This window comes from Pipistrellus hanaki (genome assembly GCF_964339955.1).
Source record: "Pipistrellus hanaki genome assembly, chromosome: 3".
NCBI classification, from domain to species: Eukaryota; Metazoa; Chordata; class Mammalia; order Chiroptera; family Vespertilionidae; genus Pipistrellus; species Pipistrellus hanaki.
Genome location: NC_140505.1, coordinates 9,991,551 through 10,006,901, shown reverse-complemented (window position 1 = coordinate 10,006,901; position 15,351 = coordinate 9,991,551). Strand labels below are relative to the sequence as shown.

Genomic DNA, 15,351 nt, shown 5'->3' with positions numbered 1-15,351 from the left:
ATTTGTGTAGTTCAGTTAAACAGTTTCAATAAAAATAGCATTTCTAATGGTGCTCATATCCATTTGGCAAGAATAAAGGGCTATTTTAATAACTGAGTATCGATAAGACTAATTTCATGTTTTATTACTAGCTTATTATTACCTAGGATCAGTCTTTCTTTTATGTATGTACATTTTTTTTTGTTATGTACATACTTTATATTTTTTGTGTATGTTTAAAAATGGCAAAGCTTAACTTCTAGGTGTCTTTTTTTTTTTTTTTTATGACTCCCACAAGAGTTTGAAGATACAGATTAAAATCAGCTTTGGTGATGTTACTATATAGTGTTAAAAAGGTACCCCAATTCAACAGAAAAGTCAGTAAAGTAGTTGATTATTTTTAAAACTACTGGCATTGGAAAAGAGAAAGTGAACGTGAAGCACAGTAGATATTCTTTGAAACTAATGTTCCTTAAAACTTAGTGACAAAGAGAACTTAAGAGTTGATAATTTACTATAGGGTAGTATTTGCCAGTTCTTTCCCTAAGATATTACATATGCCACTTTCCTTATTTTAAGTTTCTTTTAATAACATCCTTGTAAATGAATAATAATATTCTCCTGAACTTCTTGGAGTTTATTCTAATTTGAATCTCTTTAATTGTTTGATTCTCAGGGCCATCCTAGAGTAATTCTATCAGTACTCTGTTCATAAAGTTATTTTAATTTCTCAGAAAAAATTCATAATTCCCACTGACTTGGTTCTTTCTCTGCTATGCAGAATCTGTCATTCTTCCTACCCCACCTTTCCTTCCTTGACATCCTATCAAAATGTAGTATTCTGTTAGAAGAGTAGGGAAAAGTTGTGATCTTACCTAGATTCAATGTAATGGAAAATGATTAATACTCTCAAGCTGCCTACAAGGGCAGAGTCCATTTTATGGATGTTTTTATAGATAGGATGACGTTTGGCATAATTTTTAAACAGAAGCCTTCCACAAGTACTTATGTCCTCATTGTTTTCCCATTCTCATCTTTTTCCTTACCCTTAATCCTAGCTCTTAGAAAATTTGTAGGCTTTTAAAAATACCATTTAGTTTTTTTCATGTCTAACTTTGTTTCCCAAATCAGATTATGCTTCTTCAGAGGTTATATCTTAGACCTCTGTGTTTATAACTATCTAAATGCATAATTTGGGGGCAGATAGTATGGTGTTAAAAACGCAGAACTAGAACCTAGGAATTTTACTTCCCCAAACTGTGATATTGGATAAATCATAGCTTTATTTTCTCTGGGCTTTTAATTCCTCATCTTTCACATTAAAAAAAAAATGTTGGAGTACATATTTATCTGAAGTGCTAGCCTTAAAAATACATTTGCATTCATGAAGAATATTGGAGGAGCCTCAGCTAAGTAGAGGAAACTTAGGGTTTTCTGAAATCAGACTGTTAACCTGTATGTAACTCAGTATTTCATGCCCCAAGATTTTTATTTTATTTTTTAAAATATACTTTATTGATTTTTACAGAGAAAAAGGGAGAAAGATAGAGAGTTAGAAACATTGATGAGAGAGAAACAGTAATCAGCTGCCTCCTGCATACCCCCTACTGAGGATGTACCCGCAACCAAGGTACATGCCCTTGACTGGAATTGAACCTGGGACCCTTCAGTTCGCAGGCTGATGCTCTATTCACTGAGCCAGACCAGTTAGGGCCCAAGTTATTTTTAAAATCTATAAATTAAAAGCATTCTTGTTGAAAGTGACTCAGGAAGTTTAGTATGGTTTGAAGAGTGGATATAGGCTTGGCTTCTTTTTGGGTTTCTGGTCCATGCACCATCCTCTTGCCATATTCTTATCCCTAAGTATTTTTATTTCCATTTTCTCATCTTTCCTTTATATTTGATAGCAGTCACCACCTTCAGCCCTTAGTTCAGCTTTTTGAAGTATTATTCTGAAATGTTATTTTTTATGGATGCAAAAGTTATCAAGCAGTAATAAAACCACCAATTTAAAAAATTGTTGGGAATTCATCTCTGGATTAGTGAAAAATCTAAATGTAATTGTGTTTACTTTAGTAAATAGTTCAGAATTCTTTATAATTAGGATATCAAAGTTCTGCAAATGGATGTGACTAACAAGGATTAAAATTAATTTAAAAAGTTTGCTTTTTAAAGTGTAAAAAATCCATAATACTATATTGGATAGTAAGTCCTTTAGGAATAGATAGCTTTCAGGTTACCTTGAGGTCTGAACAGATTTTGAGAGATGAGAGGATTTTTAAATTAGATGGGCTATATACATTCTTGACCTTTTTTTTTCTTTTCTTTTTTTTTTTTTTTTTTTTTTTTTCCTAGATCACATTTTGCCTTATTTGTGCAATGTTTCTTCTACTAATTAATCACCATTAATTCTTTGCTGGAATATTTGATGTTAGTCTGGAGACATTTCTCTTGGTCATTCCATTAAGATCTGTACCTATTTTTGCTCTGGTTTCACATTTTACCAATGACTTTGATGCAATTATTTTGGATCAAGTCTGAGAAAGTTAACTACTTATAGTTATCCCTTCAAATTTCTTTTTTTTTTTCTTTTTTCTTTTTTTATATAAATAGTGTTGAAATAAGCCAGAACTAAGAAGATGAGTTATGACAGGAAAGAATGTAACATATGTTCTGAGTTAATAGAAGCATCTTATTTAAATATTAAGTAGAATCATTAAACTTTTAAAATATAAGATTTTAAAAAAGCAAATCTATGATGAAAAATATAATGGTAAATAGTTCAGACATAATTTGGTTTATAATTGTTTCCTAGCTATATTTAAATTTGTCTCTGCTTAATTGACTTAATTTTTCTTGTTGGGTTATATATGAATAATTATAAGTTCTTAAAACTTAGTTTTTAAATAATCTGATCCTCTATTTTTAGGCAAAAATGCTGACTATTTTGAGGGGAATATCAGAGTATTCTAATGAACTTATTTTAGAAGAAAAAATATTTTTTATACAAAATGTAAAATTTTCTGCTTTACATTTGCTGGTATAATGTGATGTGAGTAAATTAAAGCCTTTCACATCAGATTATCAAATGAAAAATGTGTTTTTAAAATTGTTTAGTGGGTTTTTTTTTTAAACACTCTTAGGAGTGGGGCAAAACTGTTGTTGTTTTTTTAGTCATTTTCAAGGATACTCTTTAGGGCATTAGCCTGGTGTGATTTGCTCTTCCTTTTCTGTAAGGACTGGATCTCTCCTTTATTTGTGTATTTGTAGATGTTTATAGCTCCTTTTGGTTTTAAGCCTTCCTGTCTTTTATTGTATGCCTTTTTCTTTATTTTCCTTTCGTTGGTTCCTCTTTATGTTAAGCCATTGCTTATGGTCTTTGACTATGAAATTACCTATCTACCTTCTCAATATGGCAGGCTTCCTGTGTTACCATTTTTTTTCTTAAAGTTTATTAAACCTGTGTCTAGGGTTGTATAGTTAGTACTAATTTATTATCTATGTATGTACTTTGCCACTGGTAATTGAAACGGAAACATGAATTTTAATAGATATAATTGTTGTTGGTCTCATTTTCCAGGCCAGAGATCCTCAGCAGGAACCTATGGAAGAGATAGAAAATTTGAAGAAACAACATGATTTATTAAAAAGGATGTTACAGCAGCAGGAGCAACTGCGAGCTCTGCAGGGAAGACAAGCTGCTCTCCTTGCTCTGCAACATAAAGCAGAGCAAGCTATTGCTGTGATGGATGACTCTGGTATGCCACAGTCTTAGAAAGTTGTTTTAGAAGCAAGGTGGATGCTGGTTTTAAATAGTCAGATCTTGATCATTGACAAGTTTAGAAACCTAAATGTAAGGCTTACCCTGTCCTGTGCTTTTCTCTGGTTATGCAGAAAATATTGCAGGGACACCTCCTGGCCATCATACTGTACCGGGCAGACAGCCATCTCGCTCTCCTTTTCATCAGAGAGTACCCTTACGAGGTAAAAGGGACAGGCTGTAGTTCTGTTTTTGTACTTTATTTTGGTAGGATTGCTATATTTTGCTTGTCTCCCAAGGAAGTGTTAAGACCTTAAGTAAGATGGTGATTAGATTTGTAGAGCTTTTTTAACTTCTGAGATTATTAGTAGTAGTTTAGGTATCCATTTGTGTACAGTAGTTCATTTGGGCTATGTTTTTATCCTACACAGTTTTCCTGAGACTCAGAAATACTCTTTTTCTCCCCCTAATAGTCGTATATCACTTAGGTGGAAATTTTATTGCATTGTTTAGTATTGAGTTTAATTTGTTTCATCGCCTTCAAACCTAAGTGTTTAATCTTCATTAAGTTGGAAACAAATTTTTACTTTTTAAAACTCAGGTAATATTTCTAGTAGTCTCATCCCATTCTAATAATTTATCACCCTGTGGGCTCTCCATTTTAGGTCCTCACTGAAGTTAGCTTGTTACTCGATTTATCCTGCTACTCACACCCAGCCCACTGGCTCAGCTCTCTGGTCACGTTATGCATAATTTAATTTTTCCCTTTTCATAAGAAACTTTATGACTTGCAAGTAACTTATTACTCTTTTATAATAATTATATAGTTATGTATAATATATATAGTATAGCATATAGTAATAAGTATAAGATTTAAAAGAAAATCCTCACCAAGCCTGTGCTTATTGTTTTTTAGAGAGAAAGTAACGGGGGGAGAAGGGTGGGGAGAGAGAGAGGGAGAAAGGGAGAGGGAAGCAGGCAGAGGCAGAAACATTGATCAGTTGCCTTCCATAATCACTCCCACCAGGTAATGGGACCCTCAGCCTAGGTATGTGCCCTGACCAGGAATTGAACCCACAACCTTTTTGTGCACAGCATGATGCTCCAATCATGAGATTCCTGGCCAGGGCAATAATTATAAGATTTTAATTCCCACTTTCCCTTTTAAAATTCAAAGTATCATTAGCTTTTACATTTAGTAAAAATATATTTTACTAATGACCAATACTAGTTTGGTTAATTATACACTTTTAAACATTTTTCAAATTTGGAGTGTTAGATTTCAGAGCCTTTTCTGTGATAGTTAATGTTATTTGAAATAAGTTTACATCATCTCAGTTGATTATCACAAAATTAGTCTGAGGAGCTTTGTTTTCTTACTTTATAAAGAAGGACCTCCAGCACAGAGTTTGTGACTTGCTTATACGAAATTTTAGTAGCATCAGATCTCTTGAGCTTTATTTAGGTCAGTGGTCTTCTGTTTATGAACTATTATTTTTAAGTAAGCATATAATCTATTTTAAAAAAAAAGAAAAATGTGTACTGTCATTAGGCAGGGACCAGGAATAGAATGAATAAGAGTTTTATTTTATATACTATTTCAAAAAGAATTTTAGGTTAATAATTTTAAGGCAGATTTACTCTTATGAGATTTTGCAGAGGAATACTAATGGAAAGCCACAATTGTTTTATTTAATTTTCTTGTATATAAGAGGCAACATAATTGTCCTGGGAAAGAGTGCTCCTTTCATCATGTAACTAGAAAGCTGTGTGTTAGGTATTTAGACTGTAATTTCTTCCTTTTCAGAACATAGTTTGGACTAGATGTGTGGGATTCTCTCCAGCCCTGAAATTTGAATTTTTCAATAGAAAAAGCTAGTATATTCCTTTTAAAGAGAAACAGTTTATAGTCAGTGTCTCATTTAGAGCTAGGATAAGCATGGGGTGGCTGTATAGTAGAGCACCAACCGTTATCAAAATGTCATCAGAACACTGCCTTAGAAAGGAAGATAAAACTACGGTCTTTTAGTATGACTATTATCACAGGCACTTACTTCAATAAACTATCTGTTCTGTTGCAGGGGTCAGCAACTGATGGCCAACTGGATTTGGCCCACTATCTGCAATAAAGTTTTAGGGAATATAGCCATGCCCATTTGTTTATGTATTTTCTGTGGTTACTTTTGCCCTACACTGGCAGGGTTGAGTAGTTGAAACAAAAGCTGTATTTCTACAAAGCTTATTAACATTTAATAATATCTGAATCTTGAAGAAAGTTTGCTAGCCTTTGAACTAGAGCATAATTTGTTAGTGTAGATGGGAATTGAGACCTTTCAGAATCAGTTGTTCTTTTTCAGACAAGTACTTCCCCTAACATAGCCTCAACCCAGATCTGTCCCGATCCCCACTCCATCCAGTCACTGTTGTTAATTGAGATGTAAAAGTATCCCTCCATAAATGTTGGGACAGAAAAAGGTGAACCTCTAACTTAGAGTTTTGTCAGTTTCCTTATTTTCAGGTTAGATGGAAAAATAAAATGATTGGTTGACAAATCTGAGGGTTAACTAGTTTCAAATTATGTTAGTGGAGGTTTGTTAAGTCCTGTTTCTCCACAATTTATTTTTAGTTTCTCTTAAATTAAGTTTTTGTATTTACTTTAATTAATAATTCTTAATTTTCTTTTCAGTTGTACCAGAAACTGCAGGTAGCCTATCAGGAGTTAGTATCACATCTGAACTAAATGAAGAATTGAATGATTTAATTCAGCATTTTCATAATCAGCTTCGTGATTCTCAGGTAACAAATTTTTCACTATAGTTGAGTTTAAAGTCACATTGATTAAAACAGTGGAGCTCAAACCTTACTGAGCATAAGTATTATCCAATATGATTGTTAAAATAATGTAGATTTCTATTTAGTGGGAGTCTTCCCACCTTTAAAATTACGATTCATACATTTAGCGTGGGCTTTCTTCCATGTGTTCTAGTGCTGGTAGTTTAGGGACTACACTTTGAGATACAATAAATTAGAAGAAAATCTATTTTGAATGAAGTGATTAGTGAAATTTTCCCTTTGTGTGCTACTGAATAACATGTTATTTTTTCCTCTCAAAAGATGAAGGGTCACAATTTTAAACTTGTTTTGTTTGAATCTATGTCCTTGTAATAATTTCTTCTTTTTTTTTTAAAATATATTTTATTGATTTTACACAGAAAGGAATTAAGAGGGACAGAGAGTTAGAAATGTTGATGAGAAACATCGACCAGCTGCCTCTTGCACACCCCCCACTGGGGATGTGCCCGCAACCAAGGTACATGCCCTTAACTGGAATTGAACCCGGGACCTTTCATTCCGCAGGCCGACGCTCTATCCACTGAGCCAAACTGGTCCCGTCTATGTTGTAATAATTTCTAACAATTTTAAGAAAGTTCTTAAGTTTAATTTCAGAGTAAATTAGTTCATAATTTATTGACCTTTTATTTATTTAAAAAAAAATACATTTTATTGATTTTTTACAGAGAGGAAGGGTAAGGAATAGAGAGTTAGAAACATCCATGAGAGAGAAACATGGATCAGCTTCCTCCTACACACCCCCAACTGGGGATGTGCCCACAACCAAGGTTGCCCTTGAACGGAATCGAACCTGGGATCTTTCAGTCCGCAGGCCGATGCTCTATCCACAGAGCCAAACTGGTTAGGGCATGACCTTTTAAAATAATTATATATAAATGCAAACATTTTAGTCTGTGGGCCTTGAGTAAGAAAGGTGAATTAATACCTCTCCAGTGGAATTGAGTATGATTGAAGATGCACTGTCACCTGCCTGCTGAACAACTGGAAAGAAAAGAATATGGCCCAAACACTCTGGGGAGTTATTTAGCAATATCTAGTACGTATTTTCCAGGAATCTTGCAATGTCCCACCTTAAGAGATTCCGTGTTCACAAGGAGTCATGCTTTGTACAAGAATGTTCATGAAGCATTGTGTTAATAGCATAAAAATAAAAAGCAACCTAAATGTTCATCCATGAACAGGAAAATGGACTAATAACTTATGTATACATAGAACGAAATCCTTTAACCAGTATGGTAACTGAACTAGAGCTGAGGAATGAAAAATGCAAGTTTAAGAAGGGTACCACTTAGTATATGTTTAAAAATGTATAAAGCAGGGGTCTTCAAACTACAGCCCGCGGGCCACATGCGGCCCGCAGAGGAGTCTGATCCGGCCCGCCAGGTTTTTTGGGCAGTGAGCGCAGCCGAGGTGTTACAGTAGGAATTAGTAGTTCATATAGTCCGGCCCTCCAGCTCTCTGAGGGACCGTGATCTGGCCCCCACTTTAAAAAGTTTGAGGACCCCTTGTATAAAGAATGCATATTTTTTTTATGAGTACATACATAGGTATTACAGACTAAAAGCATGTTAATACTTTTGGAAAGAGTAATGGGGTTGGGTATTTTTATATAGAGAGCTTTAGCTGTATTTATAAGGTTATAGTTCTCTTTAAAAAAGAAAATAGATGCAAATGTGGCAAAATAGTAAAATTTGAGCTCAATGGCATTTATTCAAAACTAGAGGCCCAGTGCATGAAAATTCGTGACTGGGGGGTGGGGGGAGTCCCTCAGCCTGGCCTGCACTCTCTGTCAGTCTGGGACCCTTCAGGGGATGCTCACCTGCCAGCTTAGGTCTGCTTCCTGGAGGATCAGGCCTAAGCTGGCTGTCAGACATTCCTTTGGCAGCCTGGGAGCCCTTGGGGGATGTCCAACTGACAGCTTAGGCAGGGAGCAGGCCTAAGTTGTCAATGGGACATTCTTAGTGCTGCGGAGGAGGTGGGAGAGGCTCCTGCCATCACCTTTGCACTTGCAGTCATCAGCCTGGCTTGTGGCTGAGTGGAGCTCTCCTTGTGGGAGCACCCTGACCACTAGGGGGCAGCTCCTGCATTAGTGTCTGACCACTGGTGGTCAGTGTGTTTCATAGCAACCAGTCATTCCTTATCATTCTGCCGTAGGGTCAATTTGCATATTACTCTTTATTCTGTAGGCTGTGGTTCCTTCCCTATGTCTTAGTGGAATTTTGAAAGGTTTCATAATTTATTTTAAATAGAGGAACATAGGAAAGAAGTGAATTGAAAGCCTTTGATAGGTATAAGAAGTTAAAAGTTTATGGTGGTGGTAAGAGAGGGATTGAGAAAGCTTATTTTGTGTAAAGTGTGGCACTGTGTAATCACGTGTGTCTATAAAATTATGTATATGTTAATAGTGGCACAAAAGGAAGCACTATTCAATTTAGGAATAAGAAAGGCATATACTTACCCACCATACAACCCAGGCAAATATATATCTCTCAGGAAGAACATTTATTTTTTATATATTTTTATTGATTTCAGAGAGGGGGAGAGGGTAAGAATATTAATGATGAGAGAGAATCATTGATTGGCTGCCTCCTGCATGCCTTCTACTGGGGATCAAGCCTGCAACTTGGACCCTTCAGTCTGCAGGCTGATGCTCTCTGTTCACTGAGGTAAACCAGCTAGGGCTCATGAAGAATTTTTATGCCTTTTAAAAATGAGGATGCAACCTTTAATTACCTTGGTTTTTATTTTTCTTCTATCTTTTTTTTTTTATAAGCCTCTACCTGTTCCAGATAATAGGAGACAGGCAGAAAGTCTTTCATTAACTCGGGAGGTTTCCCAGAGCAGGAATCCAGCAGCTTCAGAACATTTACCTGATGAGAAAGGTCAACTTTTTAGCAAAATGAGAGTGTTACAGGAGAAGAAACAAAAAATGGACAAACTGCTTGGAGAACTTCATACACTTCGAGATCAACATCTCAACAATTCATCATGTAAGTAAATCTGGCTTAGTGGTATTAGGTAGAAGACACTTAAGTATAATAGCAGCATCTAAATAGTTCCTTAGTAAATATTTGGTGAGTGTATGAACACATAGTTTCTCAAGAAAATGACAGATTTTTTTTTTTTTTTTTTTTTTTTATGGGGAGATAGAACTTGCATGTGAAAAGCTTTTAAGTAGTAAGGCAGTATGATAAAGCCACATAGATAGTAGATCTGTTGTATAATTCAGAATAGGGAAAGGATAAAGTTAGGCCTTGAAAATTGGGAGAATTTTAGGGAAAAGTAGAAGGTAATTAGATTCTTAGACATAATACTGCAGTTTTAACATATTCAAAATTTTCATTTAAAGAAAAACTAATCCAAATTAATACTTGGTTTAAAAACATGAAAGTATATTTAAAAAAAGTGAGGTAAAATAAAGTTTATGTAGTACATATGGTTTAATGCAGAAATTCCAAAACATCCTTTTAAAAATATGTAACTAGTCATCTCATGTGGGAATAGGAAAGACAGTAATCATCCTAGTTATACATAGAAACGGTCTTTTCTGCTTTGCAGATGTTTTCCTTGCCTCTGTCTAAGATATAGTTCTAATTTCTCTTTTGCTGTCCTCATCTTCACCAGCCTGGTTCCTGCCTTTTGCCCAAACAGGAGTAGGAGCTCTAGCATTGAAAATGGAGTCAGTAGAGTCAGGCTCAGGTGGTCATTATTCTTCAGCATTCCAGCTGTTCTCTTACTAACGATAAAACAAGGAATCGAGATATTTCTGGAGTCCCTGTTTCTTCTCTGCCATGTTCAAAAGAACCTTAATATTTCTACCCTGAAACATACTCCTTTTCCCTGACCTCTGTTATTCTGCTTAATCCCAACACTTAGCCTTCCTAAACAGATTAATACAACTAAGAAAACCTTAAAATTTTTTAAAAATATATATTTTATTGATTTTTCACAGAGAGGAAGGGAGAGGGATAGACAGTTAGAAACATCGATGAGAGAGAATCATCAACCAGCTGCCTCCTGCACACCCCCTACTGGGAATGTGCCAGCAACCAATGTACATGCCCTTGACCGGAATCGAACCTGGGACCTTGCAGTCCACAGGCTGACGCTCTATCCACTGAACCAAACCGGTTTCGGCAAAACCTTAAAATTTGAAAGTTGTACTCAAGGCCTTGTGATCAGTGTTATTCATATAGGAAAGTAGCACACTGCTTACTGATGATGCCAGAAAGTCATTTTCTTTCTACTGGAAAACTGTGCAAAGCAGCAGCAAAGGTAGAACAGCCTGGGAATAGAGTAAAGAGACTACTGGAAAGCAGCTGTAGCAGTTGATAATGTAGGCAACGAGTAGTGATGATGCTGCGGTGAGAAAGAGACAAGTGACAATAGTTTTAAAGTGGTGGAAGATAAAGTACCGTACAAAAATTTTTAATCTTCATTTATTTCCCGGGAAGGCATAAGATAACCTTTGTCTGATCTGTGTGAACAGAAAAGTAACTAAAATGTAGTGGTTAAAGAACTACAGAGGATTGGCCATCATTAATTAGAACTTTTTATTGCTGAGTAGTAGTTCATAGTATGGGTATACCACAGACACTTTAATAATTTTGCTTTATTTTTTGGAATAAGAAAAGTTCTGCTTGGAGACCGAATGTAATTTCCTTTGAGCTATAGATTTGGTATTCTCCTAAGGATATTCTGTGCTAGGGCTGCCTTATAAAGATTTGTGGATAGTGCACTGCACATCATACACAGTGGCCTTGATAAACTTAACGAAACCAAGTTTATCGTGCTTTATCGACAAATACTGTAGGTACAATATCATTGTTCTTGTCAATTTCCATTTTTAGTTTTCTTTCTGTTTTAACTATGTTTGGTTGAGGGTCATGTTTATAAGTGCTCTGTTAATATTAAGTTTCTAAAATTTATGCAGAATTTAAGATGTTAATGACTTCTGCTTTTTATTTTTCTACATCCAAATAAACTGTAAATAAATGTTTGGTGCCATATTTGTTTCTGGTAACTTTTTTTTGTATGTGTGTAGTTGTGCCTTCTTCAGCCTCTCCACAAAGGATTGTGGACCAAAGAAGTACAACTTCAGCTCCCTCTGCTCCTGTTGTCAATGGAGAATCCAACAGCCTGACGTCATCAGTTCCTTACCCTGCTGCTTCTCTGGTTCCTCAGAATGAGAGTGAAAACGAAGGCCATCTAAATCCAACTGAAAAACTCCAGTAAAACACTTTTACAAATATTGTTAAATAGATTAAAATTGAATAATGGGGATGAGTGCTGTGTTTGTTTAATATGATAAGCATTCGTAAGTGATATGGTAATACAAGTGTGTGTGTGTTACATGAGCAATCTTGAGGCTTCCCAGGAGGTATATGACATTGTAATATAGATCATTTCTATGAGCAAATGTATTTCCATTTTTAAATAAAGAATTAGAAACAGCTGAATTACAGTTAAAATAAGTGGTGTAGAGGCTGACTTTACAGTCAGCACTGCATTTGTGTCTTTCAAGGCTATAGAGGACAAATAACTGTGGACAAATAACTTACCCACACTTAGCTTCTGTTTCTTCATCTGCGAAATAGGGATAATAATATACTTGTTCGCAGAGGTGTTTTAAGGATTAAAAAGCATTGGCATGCCTCCTGGCACTTAATAAAAACATAAGCTGGTCATTTTTTGGTAAACATGATATCCTTTTAGATTTCTACAAATGCTCAATAATGTCTGCATACCTGATTTGCCTGAGAGCTAGTATTCAAATTGAGTATTTTGTACTTCTCATTTTAGATACATATTAAGAAATCTAGGAATATTTCTGACATTGCGTTTTAAGCTGTTAACATCCATACCTGTTTAAAATGAACACTTGGAACTCTTTAATATGTTTTTGTCCCTAACACAGCATGAAAAAAATAAAGCAATGAGATTTGGAGTAGACTATACTTTAAATTTAATTACAGTCATAGCCCCTGGATATTTGACTAGACTTAAGTTTTGTTTGTGTTGGCTGCTATTACATGAAAATAATGCATGCTTTACTTTGCTAAAATAGTTATTATATGTATATATGTTTATCAGGAAGTTAAATGAAGTTCGAAAGAGATTGAATGAACTAAGAGAATTAGTTCATTATTATGAACAAACATCAGATATGATGACAGATGCTGTAAATGAAAACACAAAAGATGAAGAAACTGAAGAGTCAGAATATGATTCTGAGCATGAAAATTCTGAGCCTGTTACTAACATTCGGTAAGAACTTTTATTTGACTTTTCTCCTGTAAGTCTGCAGTGTAATCTTAATTGATTTGTGTACAAAATAGGGAAGAGTTGAGTATAGTAGTTTAGTAAGTTTGCTATTTGTTAGATCAAATGCAAGTAAATTATAAGAAGTATCTAAATTAGCATTTTTCTACCTCTTTAATTTTAGGTATAATTTTGACTTTTCAAATGTTTTAAGTTTCTAATTTGCAGAAGTTAATGAAAAGCATGTGCCAATTATTCATAGTTTGAATTTAAATGTGGAAAAGCCAATGATGTTCATAGTTTAGAAGTACTTTATCAGCAGTTCTACACCTTGGTTGTTGTTATTATTATTATTATTATTTTTACTTTAAATAACAAAGTTGTTTTCTTTTTTTTAGAAATCCCCAAGTAGCTGCCACCTGGAATGAAGTAAACAGTAATTCCAATGCACAGTGCATTTCTAATAATAGAGATGGCAGATCAGTTCATTCTAATTGTGAAATTAACAACAGATCTGCGGCCAACATAAGGGCTTTAAACATGCCTCCTTTAGGTAAGAATGACTATTCACAGAAATGTTTGCCATATTGTTCTTCGGAAGTAGATTTTCTTTCTTTAGTACTCTTAAGTTTATGAAATTATGGATTTCAATGATACCTGTTTTCAGCAGATTGTCGATATAATAGAGAAGGAGAGCAGGGGATTCATGTTGCACAAGGTGAAGATGAGGAGGAAGAGGAAGAAGCAGAAGATGAGGGTGCTAGTGGAGCTTCATTGTCTAGTCACAGGAGCAGTGTGGCTGATGAGGCTCCCGAGGATGCTGAATTTGAACAGAAGATCAATAGACTTATGGCTGCAAAACAGAAACTTAGGCAATTACAAGATCTTGTTGCTATGGTACAGGCAAGTACTGCTTGGTTTTTAAAAAACCGCTTGTCAAATAGTGCAGTCTGACAAGGTAAAATTTATGTATTTTGACAATTACATGACATAATTATAGTAGTACATATTTACGTATTAAGTTCTTGCTATATGCCCACTTTACATGCTTAGCACTTAAATTTATTTTTCAACTACAGTTGACATACAATGTTATATTAGTTAAAAGTGTACAGAATAGTGATTGGACATAGTTTATGAAGTAATCAGCTTGATAAGTGTAGTACCCATCTAATATTATACATGATTATTACAATATTACTGACTGTATTTCCTAGCTGTACTTTATATTGTTGTGACTATTTTTGTAACTGCCAATCTGCACTTTTTAATCCTTTTCACCCATGACCCCAACCTCCCCTCCTATCAGTTTGTTTTTTGTATCTGTGAGTTCATTTCTCTTTTATTTGTTCTTTGGTTTTTTAAATTCTACATATAAGTATTACTTACAGTTTGCTTTTTTTCCCACTTCACAATGTCTTGGAGAACTTTTCATATTAGCATATATATTCCTATATAATTATAGATAAATAATTGTGAAATATTGTATAGAAAACTAATTATAAAATTATAAAATATAAATCATACTGCATATATATGTGTGTGTTTGTGGTATATATTAAATACAACTCTTGCCGGGACTGGTTTGGCTCAAGTGGATCGAGCGTCGGCCTGGGGACTGAAAGGTCCTGGGTTCGATTCCGGTCAAGGGCATGTGCCTTGGTTGCGGGCGCATCCCCAGTAGGGGGTGTGCAAGAGGCAGCTGATCGATGATTCTCTCTCATCGATGTTTCTAACTCTCTATCCCTCTCTCTTCCTCTCTGTGAAAAATCAATAAAATATATTTTTAAATACAACTCTTATTAGCTGCAACAGAGTTTTCTGTAGTATTAACAGACCTTAATTTAGTTAATCTGACTCCTACTGATTTATACTTTTGTTGTTTCCAGTTTTTTACTACTTGAAATATTCCAGTGAATATTCTTGCCCAACTCTCTTTGTGCATTCCAAGAATATATATTTTTTATTGATTGATTTGTGTGTGTGTGAGAGAGAGTGATTGAGATTGATAAGTTGCCTCCCATATGTGCCTGACTGGGAATCAAACCCCTTCAACCTTTTCGGTGTACAGGATGACATTCCAACTAACTGAGCCACTGGCTGCATTTGTGTTTTTCAAGAGCATATAAGAAGTGGAATTGCTATGTTAGATTTTAAAAAAATATATTTTATTGATTTTTTTACAAAGAAGAAGGGAGAAGGATAGTTACAGACATCAATGAGAGACAAATATCGATCAGCCACCCCCTACTGGGGATGTGCCCGCAACTAAAGTACATGCCCCCGACCGGAATTGAACCTGGGACCCTTGAGTCCCCAGGTAGACGCTCTGTCCACTGAGCCAAACCGGTTAGGGCTACTATGTTAGATTTTACGCACTTATTAATTTTAATGGACACCGCTTAACTGCTCTCTAAAGTGAGTCTATTAATTGATATCTAAGCAGTGGTGTATGAGTCCTTTTTCTCATAATCTTGATTACATTTTTTATATTGCTA

At 35.0% G+C, this 15,351-nt stretch overlaps 1 protein-coding gene across 38 annotated transcripts in view; it reads left to right on the top strand.

Annotated features, from left to right (window-relative positions):
- The window catches only part of PCM1 (pericentriolar material 1), an 81,792-nt gene that overhangs the window by 18,712 nt on the left and 47,729 nt on the right, over positions 1 to 15,351 (top strand). For 11 of the 38 annotated variants that reach the window (XM_084879203.1, XM_084879192.1, XM_084879219.1 and 8 more), the window contains 8 exons: positions 3,560 to 3,737; positions 3,874 to 3,963; positions 6,426 to 6,535; positions 9,366 to 9,582; positions 11,637 to 11,823; positions 12,686 to 12,859; positions 13,252 to 13,406; positions 13,521 to 13,756. In XM_084879203.1, coding sequence (XP_084735329.1) covers positions 3,560 to 3,737; positions 3,874 to 3,963; positions 6,426 to 6,535; positions 9,366 to 9,582; positions 11,637 to 11,823; positions 12,686 to 12,859; positions 13,252 to 13,406; positions 13,521 to 13,756 — 1,347 coding nt within the window. The remainder of the gene's footprint in view (positions 1 to 3,559; positions 3,738 to 3,873; positions 3,964 to 6,425; positions 6,536 to 9,365; positions 9,583 to 11,636; positions 11,824 to 12,685; positions 12,860 to 13,251; positions 13,407 to 13,520; positions 13,757 to 15,351) is intronic. The other 27 variants (XM_084879213.1, XM_084879200.1, XM_084879215.1 and 24 more) reach the window with 3 other exon arrangements.